This window comes from Pseudorca crassidens, chromosome 16 (assembly GCF_039906515.1).
Source record: "Pseudorca crassidens isolate mPseCra1 chromosome 16, mPseCra1.hap1, whole genome shotgun sequence".
Classification (NCBI taxonomy): domain Eukaryota; kingdom Metazoa; phylum Chordata; class Mammalia; order Artiodactyla; family Delphinidae; genus Pseudorca; species Pseudorca crassidens.
Window position 1 is genome coordinate 79102332 of NC_090311.1, and position 14757 is coordinate 79117088.

A 14757-nucleotide genomic window follows, 5' to 3' on the forward strand; every position below is an offset into this window, starting at 1 on the left:
GTGCTTAGTTTCTCCCCTCAAAATTATATAAGAAAAACACTATCGTAATAGGATGGAGGGTAGAGAGGTTGCTTAAATGTAAAAGTTAAGTCCTTAAAACAACAGGAAGTCAATACAATGACGTCTAAAATGTATAAATATAGAAATAGTGGTATAGGACTGTTATTTAGAGATAAGGTATTAACTGTCAGAGCTGATAGAGTTAAAAGCAGTTGCTTCCACAGAGCAGAAGAAAATGGGAGAGGATGGGGCAAGAGAATGTAGTTTTTAATTTATTCTGTTGGAGGTTAAATTGTTTAAAAACGATTTTGAATATTTTACTCAGATAAAATTTTTAAAAATTTAATGTGCCTGAGCCAAATATTTTCAGAGTAGCTATTAAAAATATTGACTTGAATTATTGAAACTTGTAATGTAAGTGAATGCTTTCATTCAAAGTAATAGAGTTAGGTATTAAATCTAATAGTGGCTAAGCTTTGGAGATCAAAATTGGGTAAGCCCTCTCTCTCATATAGCTTAGTTGCAGCCTTACAGCGAATTCATGAAGGTAGGTATTATTTTTATCCCTATTAAAAATTGGGGAAATTGGCCTCAGAGACAGCAACTAATCCAAGGAACACAGGAAGGAAGGGACCAGGACTTGACCTCACCCATGTTCCATAGGCCTTTTCCCACTCAATTGATTGACTCTTTTTTATTTAGAGTACTACAGTTACTTTCCAAATGAGTTTTAACAGGAAATAAATAATGACTCATTTGAGGGAGGAAATTAAAAGACTAATCCTTGCATTGAAAAAATATTTAATATTACTTATTTTCCTACTAGTGATTTGGGCCATGCATTTCTTTTTCTCACTTAACTCTCTAAATATTTTAGAAAATGTTTTTCTCAATTAATAGGTGAAAAATGTCTCTCACTTGCAGTGTAACTTGCTGGTCACTTGATTGTTTTTAGGATACTGAGGTTGTAACTATTATTTACTTTTCTTTGTATAACTTTGAAAATATGAGTCTTCTAGTCAGAAAGGAAAATAGATGAAAAATGTGTAATGGCATTATTAGTATGAAAGAGTCCTCTCGTGATTACTAGATGTTATTGTGATCTAATATTTTTTTCAGAGGGCTATTATATTGCCATAAAATATTCACTGAAGCACTTATAGGTTAAATCTTTTGACATCTCTGAAAATAACTTCAATTGTGAATTAAAATTTTATCTACCATTGATCATTAGGGTCTTCCCGTAGCTTTATAGTCAACTCTTTTTTTTAATATAAATTTATTTATTTATTTACTGTTTTTGGCTGCATTGGGTCTTTGTCGCTGCGTGTGGGCTTTCTCTAGTTGCGGTGAGCGGGGGCTACTCTTCATTGCGGTGCGCGGGCTTCTCATTGCGGTGGCTTCTCTTGTTGTGGAGCACAGGCTGTAGGTGTGCGGGCTTCAGTAGTTGTGGCAGGCGGGCTCAGTAGTTGTGGCTCACGGGCTCTAGAGCGCAGGCTCAGTAGTTGTGGTGCACGGGCTTAGTTACTCCGTGGCATGTGGGATCTTCCTGTACCAGGGCTTGAACCTGTGTCCCCTACCTTGGCAGGCGGATTCTTAACCACTGCGCCACCAGGGAAGCCCCTAGTCAACTTAATTAACTATGATTGATGATGTCAGAACAGTGAGGTGTGGGTGTATTTAATGTAAATTTATTTCATTGGCAAAGATTTTCCACTTCTCCAGCTCTTGAGAGTGGAAGAGTGGCTAAGAGTGTGAACAGTAGGGACTTCCCTGGTGGTCCAGTGGTTTAAGACTCTGTGCTTCCACTGTAGGGGGCACAGGTTCGATCCCTGATCGGGGAACTAAGGTCCAGAATGCCGCACGATCCCCCGCCCCCCGAAATAAAAGAGTGTGAACAGTGGAGCAAAATGGCATGGGTTTGACTCCTGCCTCTGCCACTTCTTTGCTGTGTAACCTTGGGCAGGATGCTTAGTCTTTTCATGCTTCAATTTTCTCATCTGTAAAATTGAGATAATAGTATTCCCTGTCTCTCAGAGTTGTTGCAAAGGTGAAATGAATTCTGTCCTTTAAAGGGTTTAAGTAGTAAATAATCACTATGTACGTACTGGATATCATCATCGTGTATTGAATGAAAAAATTTTAATGAAATACTAGTATGTAACATGATTTCATTTACATGTAAAAATGTGTTTATAGGTGAGTATGTAAAAATTCTGCTTACTAGTGCTTATGTCCAACAGGAAGGACTGTTTTGGGCTATATTTTATGAATTTAAAAACAGTATTCCTGTATTGTATATTATATACATATTATAGGGAAAACAGTGTTTGAATCAAGAATTCTTTTAATTTTGAAAAAAATTGCATCTAATATTTAGACATATTTTACCTTTCTACAGATGTCATCCAGAAGTGTAAAAAAATTTTTTAAATAAGATAATTTATGGAATCTCACATAGAATGGTCTACAAAAAGGACCAAACGGGAATTCCCCGGTGGTCCAGTGGTTAGGACTCCATGCTCTCAATGCCAAGGGCCCAGGTTCAGTTCCTCGTCGGGAAACTAAGATCCCACAAGCCGTGCAGTGCGGCTCCCCCCAAAAAAGACCGAAAATTATAGTCTATTAAAATAATGTCTGCTATGTTTCTTAGCTGAAGTCTCCCTTTCTTGTATATGAGAAGAAAGCGTGCAGTTGTCACTGAGCAAGTTTATCTTTGCTTTCTAAAGACTCTAGCAAACATTCTGAGTTAGTGATTTTCCTGTTGAGAATCTGTGTGTAATGAAAGATTTGCTCTTGGGATTGTGTTGTACATGGGCAACGTATGAAGGCAGGCGAAAGGTTGAGAATTACTAGTGTTGGAAATGAAGCGCAGCCCATCTGCAGTCTTACTTTGCTTGCTGTTCCTTCCGACTCACTACTGTGCTCTTTCTCACTGCCAACAGACGCCATGATGTTCATGCTTAGTGCTTTAAGCCTTGGTGTGTAAGTGCCACAGGCAAGTACCACAGTTTAAAGTGCTCACCTCCTTAAATTACGCTTCCTCAAAGTTCTTTCTCCCCTTTCTTCAGAGTGATTTTCTGCAACAAAGTCTGGAACCTGGATCTTAAGGTCATTTATCTGACCTTCATTTCCTCTTCCATTACTCAACTCAAAAAGGTCTTCATTATGGTTCTCTGATTGCCGTTTAAAATTTGTACAAAGATAAATAAGGTTATCTCTTCCCAGGATTCCCCAGACTCCATTGTTGCAATGGTATATCACTACCTTTGTTTTCTTTTAAGAACTGTTAATCTACATACATACCAGTTAATCTGCCTCCAGCTATTCCAAAATTATTATTTTTTTTTTGTGGTACGCGGGCCTGTCACTGTTGTGGCCTCTCCCGTTGCGGAGCACAGGCTCCAGACGCGCAGGCTCAGCGGCCATGGCTCACGGGCCCAGCCGCTCCACGGCATGTGGGATCTTCCCGGACCGGGGCACGAACCTGTGTCCCCTGCATCGGCAGGCGGACTCTCAACCACTGCGCCACCAGGGAAGCCCCCAAAATTATTTTTGATACCTTCCTTTAATTGTTTTATTTATATTCTGCTTTTAATCCTAATATATTCAGATATTTTATTTTTTAAAGATTATCATCCTCTAGCTTAATTTTTTTAAAGCCAGTTATTGATCCTTTTGATTATGTATAACTTGAGTGAATTTTGCCCTTATAATTTACATTGTATGCAGAGGTTTTCTTTGATTCTACCTAAAGAATAGAATTTTGAAATTATAGAAGTATTTGTGCCCCCTCCCTCAAAAGTTTTTTCCAATAACCTGGCAAAAGTAGATATGCAACTGCTATTGTAGGAAAGCAGTCTACTTGCTGTTATCCTTCAGAAAAAGGATAAAGCAAAATAAGGCTTATAATGATATTTGTTAGAGATTATTTGTGGGTACAGGTTCTACCCAGTGACAGTGCTAAGATTTACCCAATAAATTAGTGATTTGTACCTGGTATACAGGTCTGCAGACCTTTAAAAAAATTTTTTTTATTGAGGTATAGTTCACATGTAAAATTCACCCTTTTAAAGTATTCACTGTTCAGTGTTTTTTAGTATATTCACAACATTTTTACAACCAGTACCAGTATCTAAGTCCAGAAGTTCTTTATATTATTCACTGCTTTATTCTGATATGAGAATTTGATTCTAGTTTCCTTCTTGATAAAAATTGGGAAAAAATTAAAACACTTCTATTAAGTCTGTACATGTTCTTATGTTCTGTATGTTTTAATCTCTAAGAAGCTACACGTGTTCAGTCTTCCTGATACTAATACAGATGTTTAATCTACTGTACAAAATTTGAAACTGAGTTGTTTGAAAGAATAAGGATCATTAAAGTCCGAATTTCATTTCAGAGATTGAGCCTCTGCAGTTTCTGCCTCAATTTTATATTTGTACCTCATTATTTGATATTCTTTGGCAAGTGTCTCGTCTAAAGTTCTTCTTACTTGATTTACAATTAATTTACAGTTAATAGTGATGTGTGATCAGCTTTAAGTGTCTAGCTGTTAGTTTGTTTAGTAAACATTCTCATGTAATTAGCTTTGTTTCCAGTGGCATCATCAGACATTTTCAGAGACAGTACGTTATTTTGTTGTGGCTCTATGAACACATACCTGGTACCAGAGAAGCAACAGTGTCAGAGGGGAATAAACACCAAGCAGACTCTCTGCTTGTTCTATCTTTGCTCCCTTAACGTATTTCTGATACTCATTTATTTTAGTATATCAGTTTATTGAGTACTAGTCTTATGTAAACAATTTCCTGGCTAAACTCCACTAAAAGATAAAGTTAAAAGGAGCCTTAGGTATAATGGTATGGTTAATACTGGTTGTATACATTATACTGATTGTATACATTTTGTGATTTCAGGAGAAATAGAAATCAGAAGTACCACAGTGAAAAGAAATAAACCTATTCAGTTCACTTACTTAGTCAACAAATATTTATTGAGCATCTGAACTGTGCCAAGCACTGTTCAGGTACTTAGGATATATCAGTGAACAAAACAGGTATTTATAAAATCTTCAGGGCACTTCCCTGGCGGTCTAGGAGTTAAGACTCTGCGCTTCCACTGCAGGGGGCATGGGTTTGATATCTGGTTGGGGAACTAAGATCCCACATTCCCTGCGGTGTAGCCAAAAAAACCCCTCTGCCTTTAGAGCTTATATTCTCTTGTATGCGGGGAGATGGACAATACAGAAAAAAACAGAAGAATTAAGTAAATTATGTAGTATGATAAATTTGTAAGTGCTGTGGAAATAATAAGAGTAAGGTTGGGCAGGGGAATTGGGATGGGCAGGTTATAAATTGGAATAAGGTGATCAGTGTAACGTAATTGAGGTGACATTTGAACAGACACTTAGAGGAGGTGAAAAAGGTTCCAAATGTCTGGGTATAAAACATTCTAGGCTGTTTCTCTGCCAAGGGGAGGAGTAGTTGGTGGAGAAAGTGAGGCCAGGGGATCTTCTGTTTTTTTAAGTGGGAGAAGTAACAGCGTTTTCTTAGAAATAACACTATACTGGTAGAACTCAATCTAGTAGAGGCAGAAAAATTGATACAGGAGAGAGAAGCGAGCATTGCTGGAATAAAGGCTTGAGTAGGTGAGAGGGAGGAGGAAATCTAGTCCACGAGTGGGGAATGGTTTTGGAGTGGAGTCTGGACATGATGTGAAGTGGATGGATGTTTTATGTAGCCAGTCAGTTTACATTTTTATATATATAACTTTCTCGTGTCTGAAGTCTTCACATTTGTTAAGTCTTATGAAAGAAATTAGAATTTTCATTACTGTTGCAGATGACATTGTTAGCCAAGTAAAGCCCAGTTTTCTCTTTCTATGTTTTACAAATTTGATTAATGTTATTTGTGACATTGTGACTTTCTGTCTTGCTAATGATAATGACAGAAAGGGTGTCCATAAAACCCCAGCTGAATGAGTCTTCTGTGACTACTTTGAAAAAAGCAATAATTATGGTTTTAAATTTGGTTGTGTTGTCCTTGAGAAGTTCTTCTAATCAAGTAGAAATCAGACTTGTGAAGTCTGTCATTATTATCCCAAGCTTTGTGCCAATTTGTAAGGTTTTATGCTCTGCTAATATGAAGGTGTGTTGATTTTTCCTGCTACCTCCTTTCTAGGTCAGGGTTAAACTGCTTTAAGTGCCATTTGAAGTACAGTAGTTCTACTCAGTAGCAAATTTTGAAGATTTGCTTTTTTTAAAAAAATTATTTTATTTATTGTTTTTGGCTGCATTGGGTCTTGGTTGCTGCGCGCGGACTGTTCTCTGGTTGCAGTGAGCGGGGGCTACTCTTCGTTGCGGTGCGTGGGCTTCTCATTGTGGTGCGCTTCTCTTGTTGCAGAGCATGGGCTCTAGGCATGCGGGCTTCAGTAGTTGTGGCACGTGGGCTCAGTAGTTGTGGTGCACGGGCTTAGTTGCTCTGCGGCATGTGGGATCTTCCCAGACCAGGGCTCGAACCCGTGTCCCCTGCATTGGAAGGTGGATTTTTAACCACTGCACCACCAGGGAAGCCCTGCTTTGTTTTTTTAATCACGGGACAATTTTTAGGTTAATTGAGTGATCACTGAAATCAGATAGTGATATTCCCCCTGTCTAACTCTAAAATGTTTAATAGTATTATAATAGGTTTTGCTTCCTTTATATTTACGTCGGAATATATAAATATATATTGGAATACATTGGAATATATAAATATAAAAGGATGACATTTATATTGTCATCCTGTTTTATTTTATAAAAATATCATTTTTATTTTATTATTTTTCTCATTCTCTTGCAGTCTATTTATTCAGCTTTCTTAGTATCATTACTTATTCTGGGCATTTTTTTTTGATTCATAAAGCCCATTTAACTTTTATTGGAGTATAGTTGCTTTACAATGTTGTGTTTCTACTGTACAGCAAAGTGAATCAGCTATACGTATACATATGTCCCCCCTTTTTTGGATTTCCTTCCCATTTAGGTCACTACAGTTATTGTGGGCATTTTGATCACAGTTATTAGAATCTGTTTTCTTTACCACTAATTGTGGGCTTTCTCGGAACCAGATTCAGAATTTTTTTTTGTTTTTCTTTTAGTTTTCCTTTTTACTATACTTTCCTCTAACATCAAATGGATGGTTTTGTATAGTTCCTTTTTCTTTTTTCTAACTTACTAGTCCAATATACAATGTAACTGAAAGGAATTTTTTTTTTTTTTTTGCGGTACGGGGGCCTCTCACTGTTGTGGCCTCTCCCGTTGCGGAGCACGGGCTCCGGACACTCAGGCTCAGCGGCCATGGCTCACGGACCCAGCCGCTCCGCGGCATGTGGGATCTTCCCGGACCGGGGCACGAACCCGTGTACCCTGCATCGGCAGGCGAACTCCCAACCACTGCACCACCAGGGAAGCCCAAGGAGTTTTTAACATAATACAAAAGAACCATATTGTGCATCTTATGAATATGTAGTTTGTGTATATTTGATATTAAAGACAGCAATGGTGATCTCTTACCAGAGTGGTTCCTCTCCTCAGCCTGATCCCCATTAATAAAGATCTGCCTTCCCCTATTTAAAATTAGCTTTGGAGGAATTCCCTGGCAGTCCAAATTTTAGGACTCCGTGCTCTCACTGTGGTGGCCCGGGTTCAGTTCCCTGGTCGGGCAACTGAAGATCCCGTAAGCCGTGTGGTATGGCCAAAATAAATAAATAAATAAACTTAGCTTTGTCCTGGGAGTGTAAAACTGCCATCTCCAGAATTCCTTTAATCTGAGAGGAGGATCTAGTATATTTTAGTGCAGTACTGGGATGCTTCGTATGGAACCTTCAGCTCTTTGAGAATTTGGGGACCAGTGTTATTCTGTTCTGATCTTTCCCTTAATGTTTTAAAATAGCACTAAATAAATCCAGAAGATTTTTAGGAAAATGGATTGCTTTCCTCTAATGATAACCTTTTTAAAATTATTATTATTCTTTAGAAATTTAGAAAATTATTTAAAAATTTAAATTAGCCATTCTGTAGGTTGTAGGAAATGGGGTAAGATTTCTAGAATACCTGTATTCATCAGCTTGGTGTGCTTATTCTTTGTGAAGATAAATAGAAATATTTCATTTTTTTTCTTTCCCTAGACCAGAGGAAGAGTCTTCTTCATCCTCCAGTGATGAAGATGAGGATGATAGGAAACAGATTGATGAGCTGCTAGGAAAAGTTGTATGTGTAGATTACGTTAGTTTGGATAAAAAGAAAGCACTATCGTTTCCTGCATTGGTGAGTAACTTCAATATGAAAGAGTTTAATTTTCAACTATATAAGTTCATGAAGAAAACGGTTGATTTTCTTACTAGTGTTTTCTCATAGGTACAGTACAAAATGGGGAAATGGTTTTAGCATCATTCAGTTCACACAAAATTACTTTGAAAGTTATTTCTGAGTACAAAGAACTCCTGAAGTCATCCGAGAAAGGATGAAAATCATGATAATTTTAGAGGCTAGGTATGTTACACTGCTCAATTTTGGGTGAAAAATTCCTCATGCAAACTTTTAAAACTTCTAAATCTAACATGCAAAAGGCTGCAAAAGAAGAACAGAATCTTGTTTTCTACTGTTGTCTACAAATGATATCTATTTTTCATCCTTTTCGGTAAACATTTTGTATTCTTTGTCCCAAGTGTTTAGTGTTTTGCACAAAATAAATGCCCAATAATTGTCAACTCTTACAGTTATAATTAAAACTGATGAGGGCAATTATTTTAATAAGTATAAATACTTTATGATGCCTTTGTACCTCTGCATATATCCATCTATCCATTACACATTTATTGGATGCCTGTTATGTGTAAGGATTGTGCTAAGGTCTTTATGCTGATTATGAGCTATGTATTATTTATCCTCATTTAGAGATAAGGAAACTGAGTGTTAGAAGGGTTAAGTAACTTGTCAAGCTTTGGGTTAATGGCAAGCTAAAAATGGAAGTGTCAGTGTATGTGATCATTTCTTTTTTCCTAAAGCACTAAGATTCTTTGAAAGAATTTCTTTTGAAAACATGTTTTGAAAGAGCTTTGTGTGTCTTTTTCTAAAACAAAAGGAACATTAAAATTTGCACTTTAGTATTTTCAGTATTAATTTAAGATTCTCTCATCATAATTTCTAAATAGTTTTCTTGATGATGAGAAAAATATTTAAAGATATACAATACTGAAAGGTTAGTAATCTGCTTAGTCAACGGTTTTATCATTATTTTAAAAATCTTAGCATTAGTGATACATATTATCCTCCCCACAAATTTGAGATCTTTTGGAAAGTGATAAATAATTTTTATCAACTAGAGTGTGAAATTGTGTTTTGAATCAAACAATCTTGACATAATCACATAAACAGTATTTGTATTTCTATTTTTAAAATTAGTGTTTATAAATTGAGTAAATTTTAACAACTGCTTGGTAACATCATGTTAGAGAACAATTGCATACTTCTAGGAACTATTAATAGCCACCATGTTTTGAGCACTCCTGGCCAGGCACTGTGCTAGCTTGTTCATGTAAGCACATGGTCTCATTTAATCCTAATTGAGGCTGAAACATAAGTGGTATTTACCCCCATTTTAAGGGGAGGAAATCTTAGCTTCCCTGACTCACGCAGTCCTCTTTTTCAGTTTCCTTCACTGTTTCTCCTCTAACCAAGCTTTAAAATGTTGTTATTCAAGGTTCAGAATATATCACATTGTATTCTCTTTAGGGTGATCTCATCCCCTTTTATAGCATTGGTTGCAGAGATAATAAACTGAAATGTCTTAGGGACCAAAGAAAATCACATGCATGGGTGAATGGGATAAAATGTGGATTGTAGTTCCTGTAACAGAATGGAGAGTGAACCCACTTACACGCCATCGTCAGCACTGGCCAAAGCTGTCACGTGTGTGGTTTTCAAAATCCTAAGCTCATGAGAAAGAAAAAAATGTGTGATTTTGGCTCACAGTTTTAGAGCCCTGATATTTAGACTGTTTACTCCCAAGTTTATAGCTTAGAGTTCAGACCCCTACTCTGAGCTCTGGACCTGGGTATCTATCTATCATTATCTCCACTTGGCTGCCCTTTAGTCACCTCAAAATTTAATTCACCTCAAAATTTAATAAGCCTAAAGCTAAATTTATTCTCTCCTCCCTTATTCCCAAACATGACCCTTCTCCATTGTTTCCTCTCCCTGTGAATGACACCATTTGCATGAGGCAGAAATGTAAGCATTTCTCTGTCATCTCTCTGTCATCTCTCCACTTCCCTAATTATCTCTAATATTTCTTGTTCCTTTAATTTGCCATCAGCACCACTTTACATCCAGGTCACCATCTCTCACCTGGAAGATTTGCAGTAGCTTCATCTCTTCCAGCTCTTGTCCTTCTCTGGTCCATTTTCTTTATGACAGTCAAAGTAATTTTTTAAAAGGCAATTCTATTATGACATTATCTTGCTTTGGATCCTTCCCTTGAAGAGTTTAGATTTTATCCTCAGAATTAACATGGCATGCAAGATTGACAAATCTGAACTCTGTTTACCTCACTTATTCAGCCCAGGCAGAAAGTTAGCTACATTGACTTTTTGCTTCCTGGAATGGGCTCCACTGCTTGCTGTGTCAGACCCTTCGCATATCTGTTTCCTCTGCTTGCAGCGCAGCCCTGTGGTACACACGTGTACACACATACATCCTTCGTCAAGCCAGTTCCTACTCAGCTTTCAAAGCTGAGCTTAAATGTTGTGTCCTCAAGAAAGTGGTCCCTGACCACCTACATAAAGACTTATCACAATAGCAGTTAAATAAATGTGCAGTTACTTGTTTAGTGCTTGTCTTTCCAGCTAGAATACAAGCTCATTGTGGGGAGGAACGGTGACTGACTAGGCCTCTGTGGTCTAGTACGGTACCTTGATGAAATAGTTAATATTTGTAGAGTGACTGGATGAATGAATGAACAGATATTAAGTACTTACTTCTGGACTTTTTTGAAATGATAGGAAAGTTTTCGTAGATGCTAACGCATGTAAAAGACTTTCATGAGTGAATTATTTCATAATGCCATCAACATTTAAGCAATGCTTAATGCAGTGCAGTTACAATTATGGAAATTGTTAACCTTTTAAAGACTGAACTAGAACTTACCTGTTTCTCACTCCTCTCAAACCTGTGGTGAGAATACATGCCTTTATGTACTATTGTGTCATTTTTCAGAGCTAATGAGACAGTCCTTAAATCTGTCATACTTACTTAGCCCATTTTTCATTAAAAGCTGTAAATATACTATTGTTCTTGGTATATCTAGTGGGCTATCTTGGGATTAAAATAATAAAAATTTATAGGTGTCTTACATTAGTATTACCTTTGGGAAGGCATGCTTTATCCTTTACATAATAGTTGAGATGACTTCAAATAAAATATATCTTTATTTTGTTCATAATAAATCTTATACAGACTCCAGGAAGGTACCCAGTTTAAAATGCTTACTTTTTAGAGTGGGTAGTATTATGGAGAAATTTTAGCATGTGTTAAAGTGTATATTTAAATGTAAGTAATCAGTGGAACGTCACCTCTGTCTTTTTTAAGATAGCGACTGCTCTGATTAAGGTTCTGATATCTGATCCCATTTTGGTCCTGCTGTTCTCATAGCCCTGCTGCAGACCCTTTGTTAGGACTAGCCCTCCCTCTTTTTCCACCCCTGAGGTACTCTCATTCCAGCTTTCTATTTCTGCCTAGACTTTGTCCACAGCTTCAGTCTAGTCACAGCCACAGTTCTGCTCTCAACACCGTGCCTGTGTCAGAAAACAATGTGGATTAATCCAGAGAGTGGGAAGGATATAAACTTAAAATTACTTGTGTGTGTTCCCACATGTGTGTGTAGCTGTTTACCCTCAAACTAAAATTAGTTTTTAAATTTTAAGCTGAAACTATTTTTGAAAAGGATTTAAGTAATTGATACTTATATAACTATCTATAAATGTGCTTTTAGTTATAATAGTTTCACACTTTTTTTAAAAGGTGGTTTGTCCTGATTGTAGTGATGAAATTGCTGTGAAAAAAGACAATATTCTTGTTCGATCTTTCAAAGATGGCAAATTGTAAGTATAATTCACTTGGTATGAAAAATATGCTGTTTTTCCAGATTGGGATGGTAAATTATAAATTAGTTATTTCCAATGACCTTATGCTATTCCTTCTCATCATACACGATGTTTCAGAGTATGGTCATTTTTCATATTATCATTAAGTATAGTAGTCTTATGATATGTCTTTTCTTGTTCATTTGGTCTTTTCTAAACCAGACTCTAAGTGCTGTCTAATTTGTCAGTATTTCCCTGTGTAATAGCTGATGATTTATTGAGGAAAATTCGATATATCTACCACATCTAATACTTGATTGATATTGATATATTTATTGTTTTTGAATGTCTAATTAGGATTTTCTGTCATTTTTAATTATGTCTAAATGGGTTAGTGTTACCCTGTTGTGTAACATTCGACTTCTGCAGTAGGCTGAGGATTAAAATGAATTACTATAAATGTATGTTAAGTATTAAGAAAGTGACCTTTCATGTAGAACTTTTCTGGAACTGAAAAACTATGTGTTTTTTCTTTCTTGAAGAATTGTGTGACTAGAAAATGCATGTATTTTATATTTTGCCTTATTGGGTGACTATACTTTAAGAGGATCATCATGCTTTAAGATTGGTGTTTGGGTTTTCAAGTTCTGAAATGTGATTTTTAAAAACAGTCTATATGAAACTCAGTTTCACAAAATGGAGATAATCAGAGAAATTTGAACACTGAAATTGAATACTGGTTTGATGATACTAAGAAATCACTGTGAATTTTTAAATGTGTGATAATGATATGGTTATATTTTTAACAGAATTTTCTTTTAAAGCTCCGTAATGAAATATTATAAATTAAGCTATATAATGTCTGGGATTTGCTTCAGAATAATCCAGTTGGGGTGGGAGGAGGTAGGTAGGGGTATAAATGAAACAGTGACTCTGAGTTAATGATTATTGTAGTTGGGTAACGGATATGTGGGAGTTCATTGTACTGTTCTGTCTACTTTTGTATATATTTGAAATTTTTAAATAAAAAGTTCAAAAAAGCAGGCTGAAAAATGTATTTGGAATAGTTTTTAGGCTTTTGTGGGTTGGTTGAGACAAACCAAGTGCAGAAAAGATGAATGATGATTTATTAGTGTAAAATAGGAAATATGTGATGTATATGATAGAATGAACCTCTCCCAGTTGCTTGCATCCAGCCCCTCCTTACGGTTGCTAAGTTCCATGAAAAACCTTAAATTATATGTTAGAAGTTTGCTTGTGAACCTAGAATTCAGTTTAAAAAAAATTTGTTAAAAGAACATTTTACATTATAAAATAGTACATGTTCTTCCAGTCTTAAATTTAGTAATTTCTTGTGCTTATCCTAAGATGATGGCCAATTCTTGCTATTCAACTTATTTTTTATTGGATTGATGCATTCTGCTATCCAGACATTTTAATTTATTATTTTCAGTGTTTCAGTGTTCTTAGTATTGCATTTAGCTAAGTCCTCTGATATTTGAGAATACCTTGTTGTTTATAAAACATCTCTTAAGGTGGGGTCCTTCTGTAGGTGATTACATATTTTAACATCCTGCCTAGCATTTTATTTGGGACTTGCAACCGTGTATGCAATCATTTTCATTGTAAATGTCAGTATTCCCATGTCTTCAGTATCTTTCTGTGGTAGGTAATTGGACTCTTAATTAATCTCTGTTGTATTTTTGTGGGTTTTTTCCTTTAAAATTAAAAAAATAATATAGTACTTCAGTACCAAGAAAGGATGTCCATGAAATTACTAGTGACACTGCACCAAAGCCTGATGCTGTATTAAAACAAGGTAAGGATAATCTTGGAACAAATTATAGTTAATTTAAAAACTAATGGGGAATTCCCTGGCGGTTCCCTGGCGGTCCAGTGGTTAGGACTCTGGAGCTTTCATTGCTGGGGCCTGGGTTTGATCCCTGGTCAGATAACTAAGATCCTGCAAGTTATGTGGCATGGGCAAAAAAAAAAAAAAGTAAAAAGTATTTCTGAGGATTAAATATTCTTTTGGTCTTAAAATTTTTTTTAAGTCTTTAAAGTTACATTTGGTTCTATGCTACTTATACTTTTGTAAACCCACGTGCTTTTGTTATCATAGGTATTCTTTTTCTTTATTTTAGCTTATAATTGGGACAATAGTCTAAAAATGGGAAAGAACAATATCATCACCTGTTACTGTAGTCTGGCTTTTGCCTAGTATATAAAATATTAGTTCCTGCGGATGGTAGAAACAGGGATCAAAGTAATTTTGATTTGGCATTTCTTATAACCGTAGTTATATTTTATTAAGGAATACGTGATAATTGCATCTCTTACTTGATTTTTAGCATTGTAAATATCTGTTTATTTTTTCTTTGCCCATGTTCACTGAGTCGAATGATATGCTATGTAGACTGGTTAAAAATCATCAAGAATTTATGGTTTAGAATTTATTTCCATGTATTATAAAGTGAGAATAACTGTCTAGCTAATTTTAGTTTAAGGTAATTGTTAATATAATTTTAATTCAGGCTTAATGAAAAATGTAGAGGACATATTTATAGTATATTTTCAGGTATTGTGTGTTATTACAATGACTCTGTGCCTGGTATATAATACTGTTTAATAATC

General features: G+C 35.9%; 1 protein-coding gene across 6 annotated transcripts in view; it reads left to right on the forward strand.

The window, feature by feature from the left end:
- The window catches only part of ARID4B (AT-rich interaction domain 4B), a 126636-nt gene that overhangs the window by 63568 nt on the left and 48311 nt on the right, over positions 1-14757 (forward strand). For all 6 annotated transcript variants that reach the window (XM_067711036.1, XM_067711038.1, XM_067711039.1 and 3 more), the window contains exons 8-10: positions 8170-8308; positions 12062-12141; positions 13866-13942. In XM_067711036.1, the coding sequence (XP_067567137.1) occupies positions 8170-8308; positions 12062-12141; positions 13866-13942 (296 nt within the window). The remainder of the gene's footprint in view (positions 1-8169; positions 8309-12061; positions 12142-13865; positions 13943-14757) is intronic.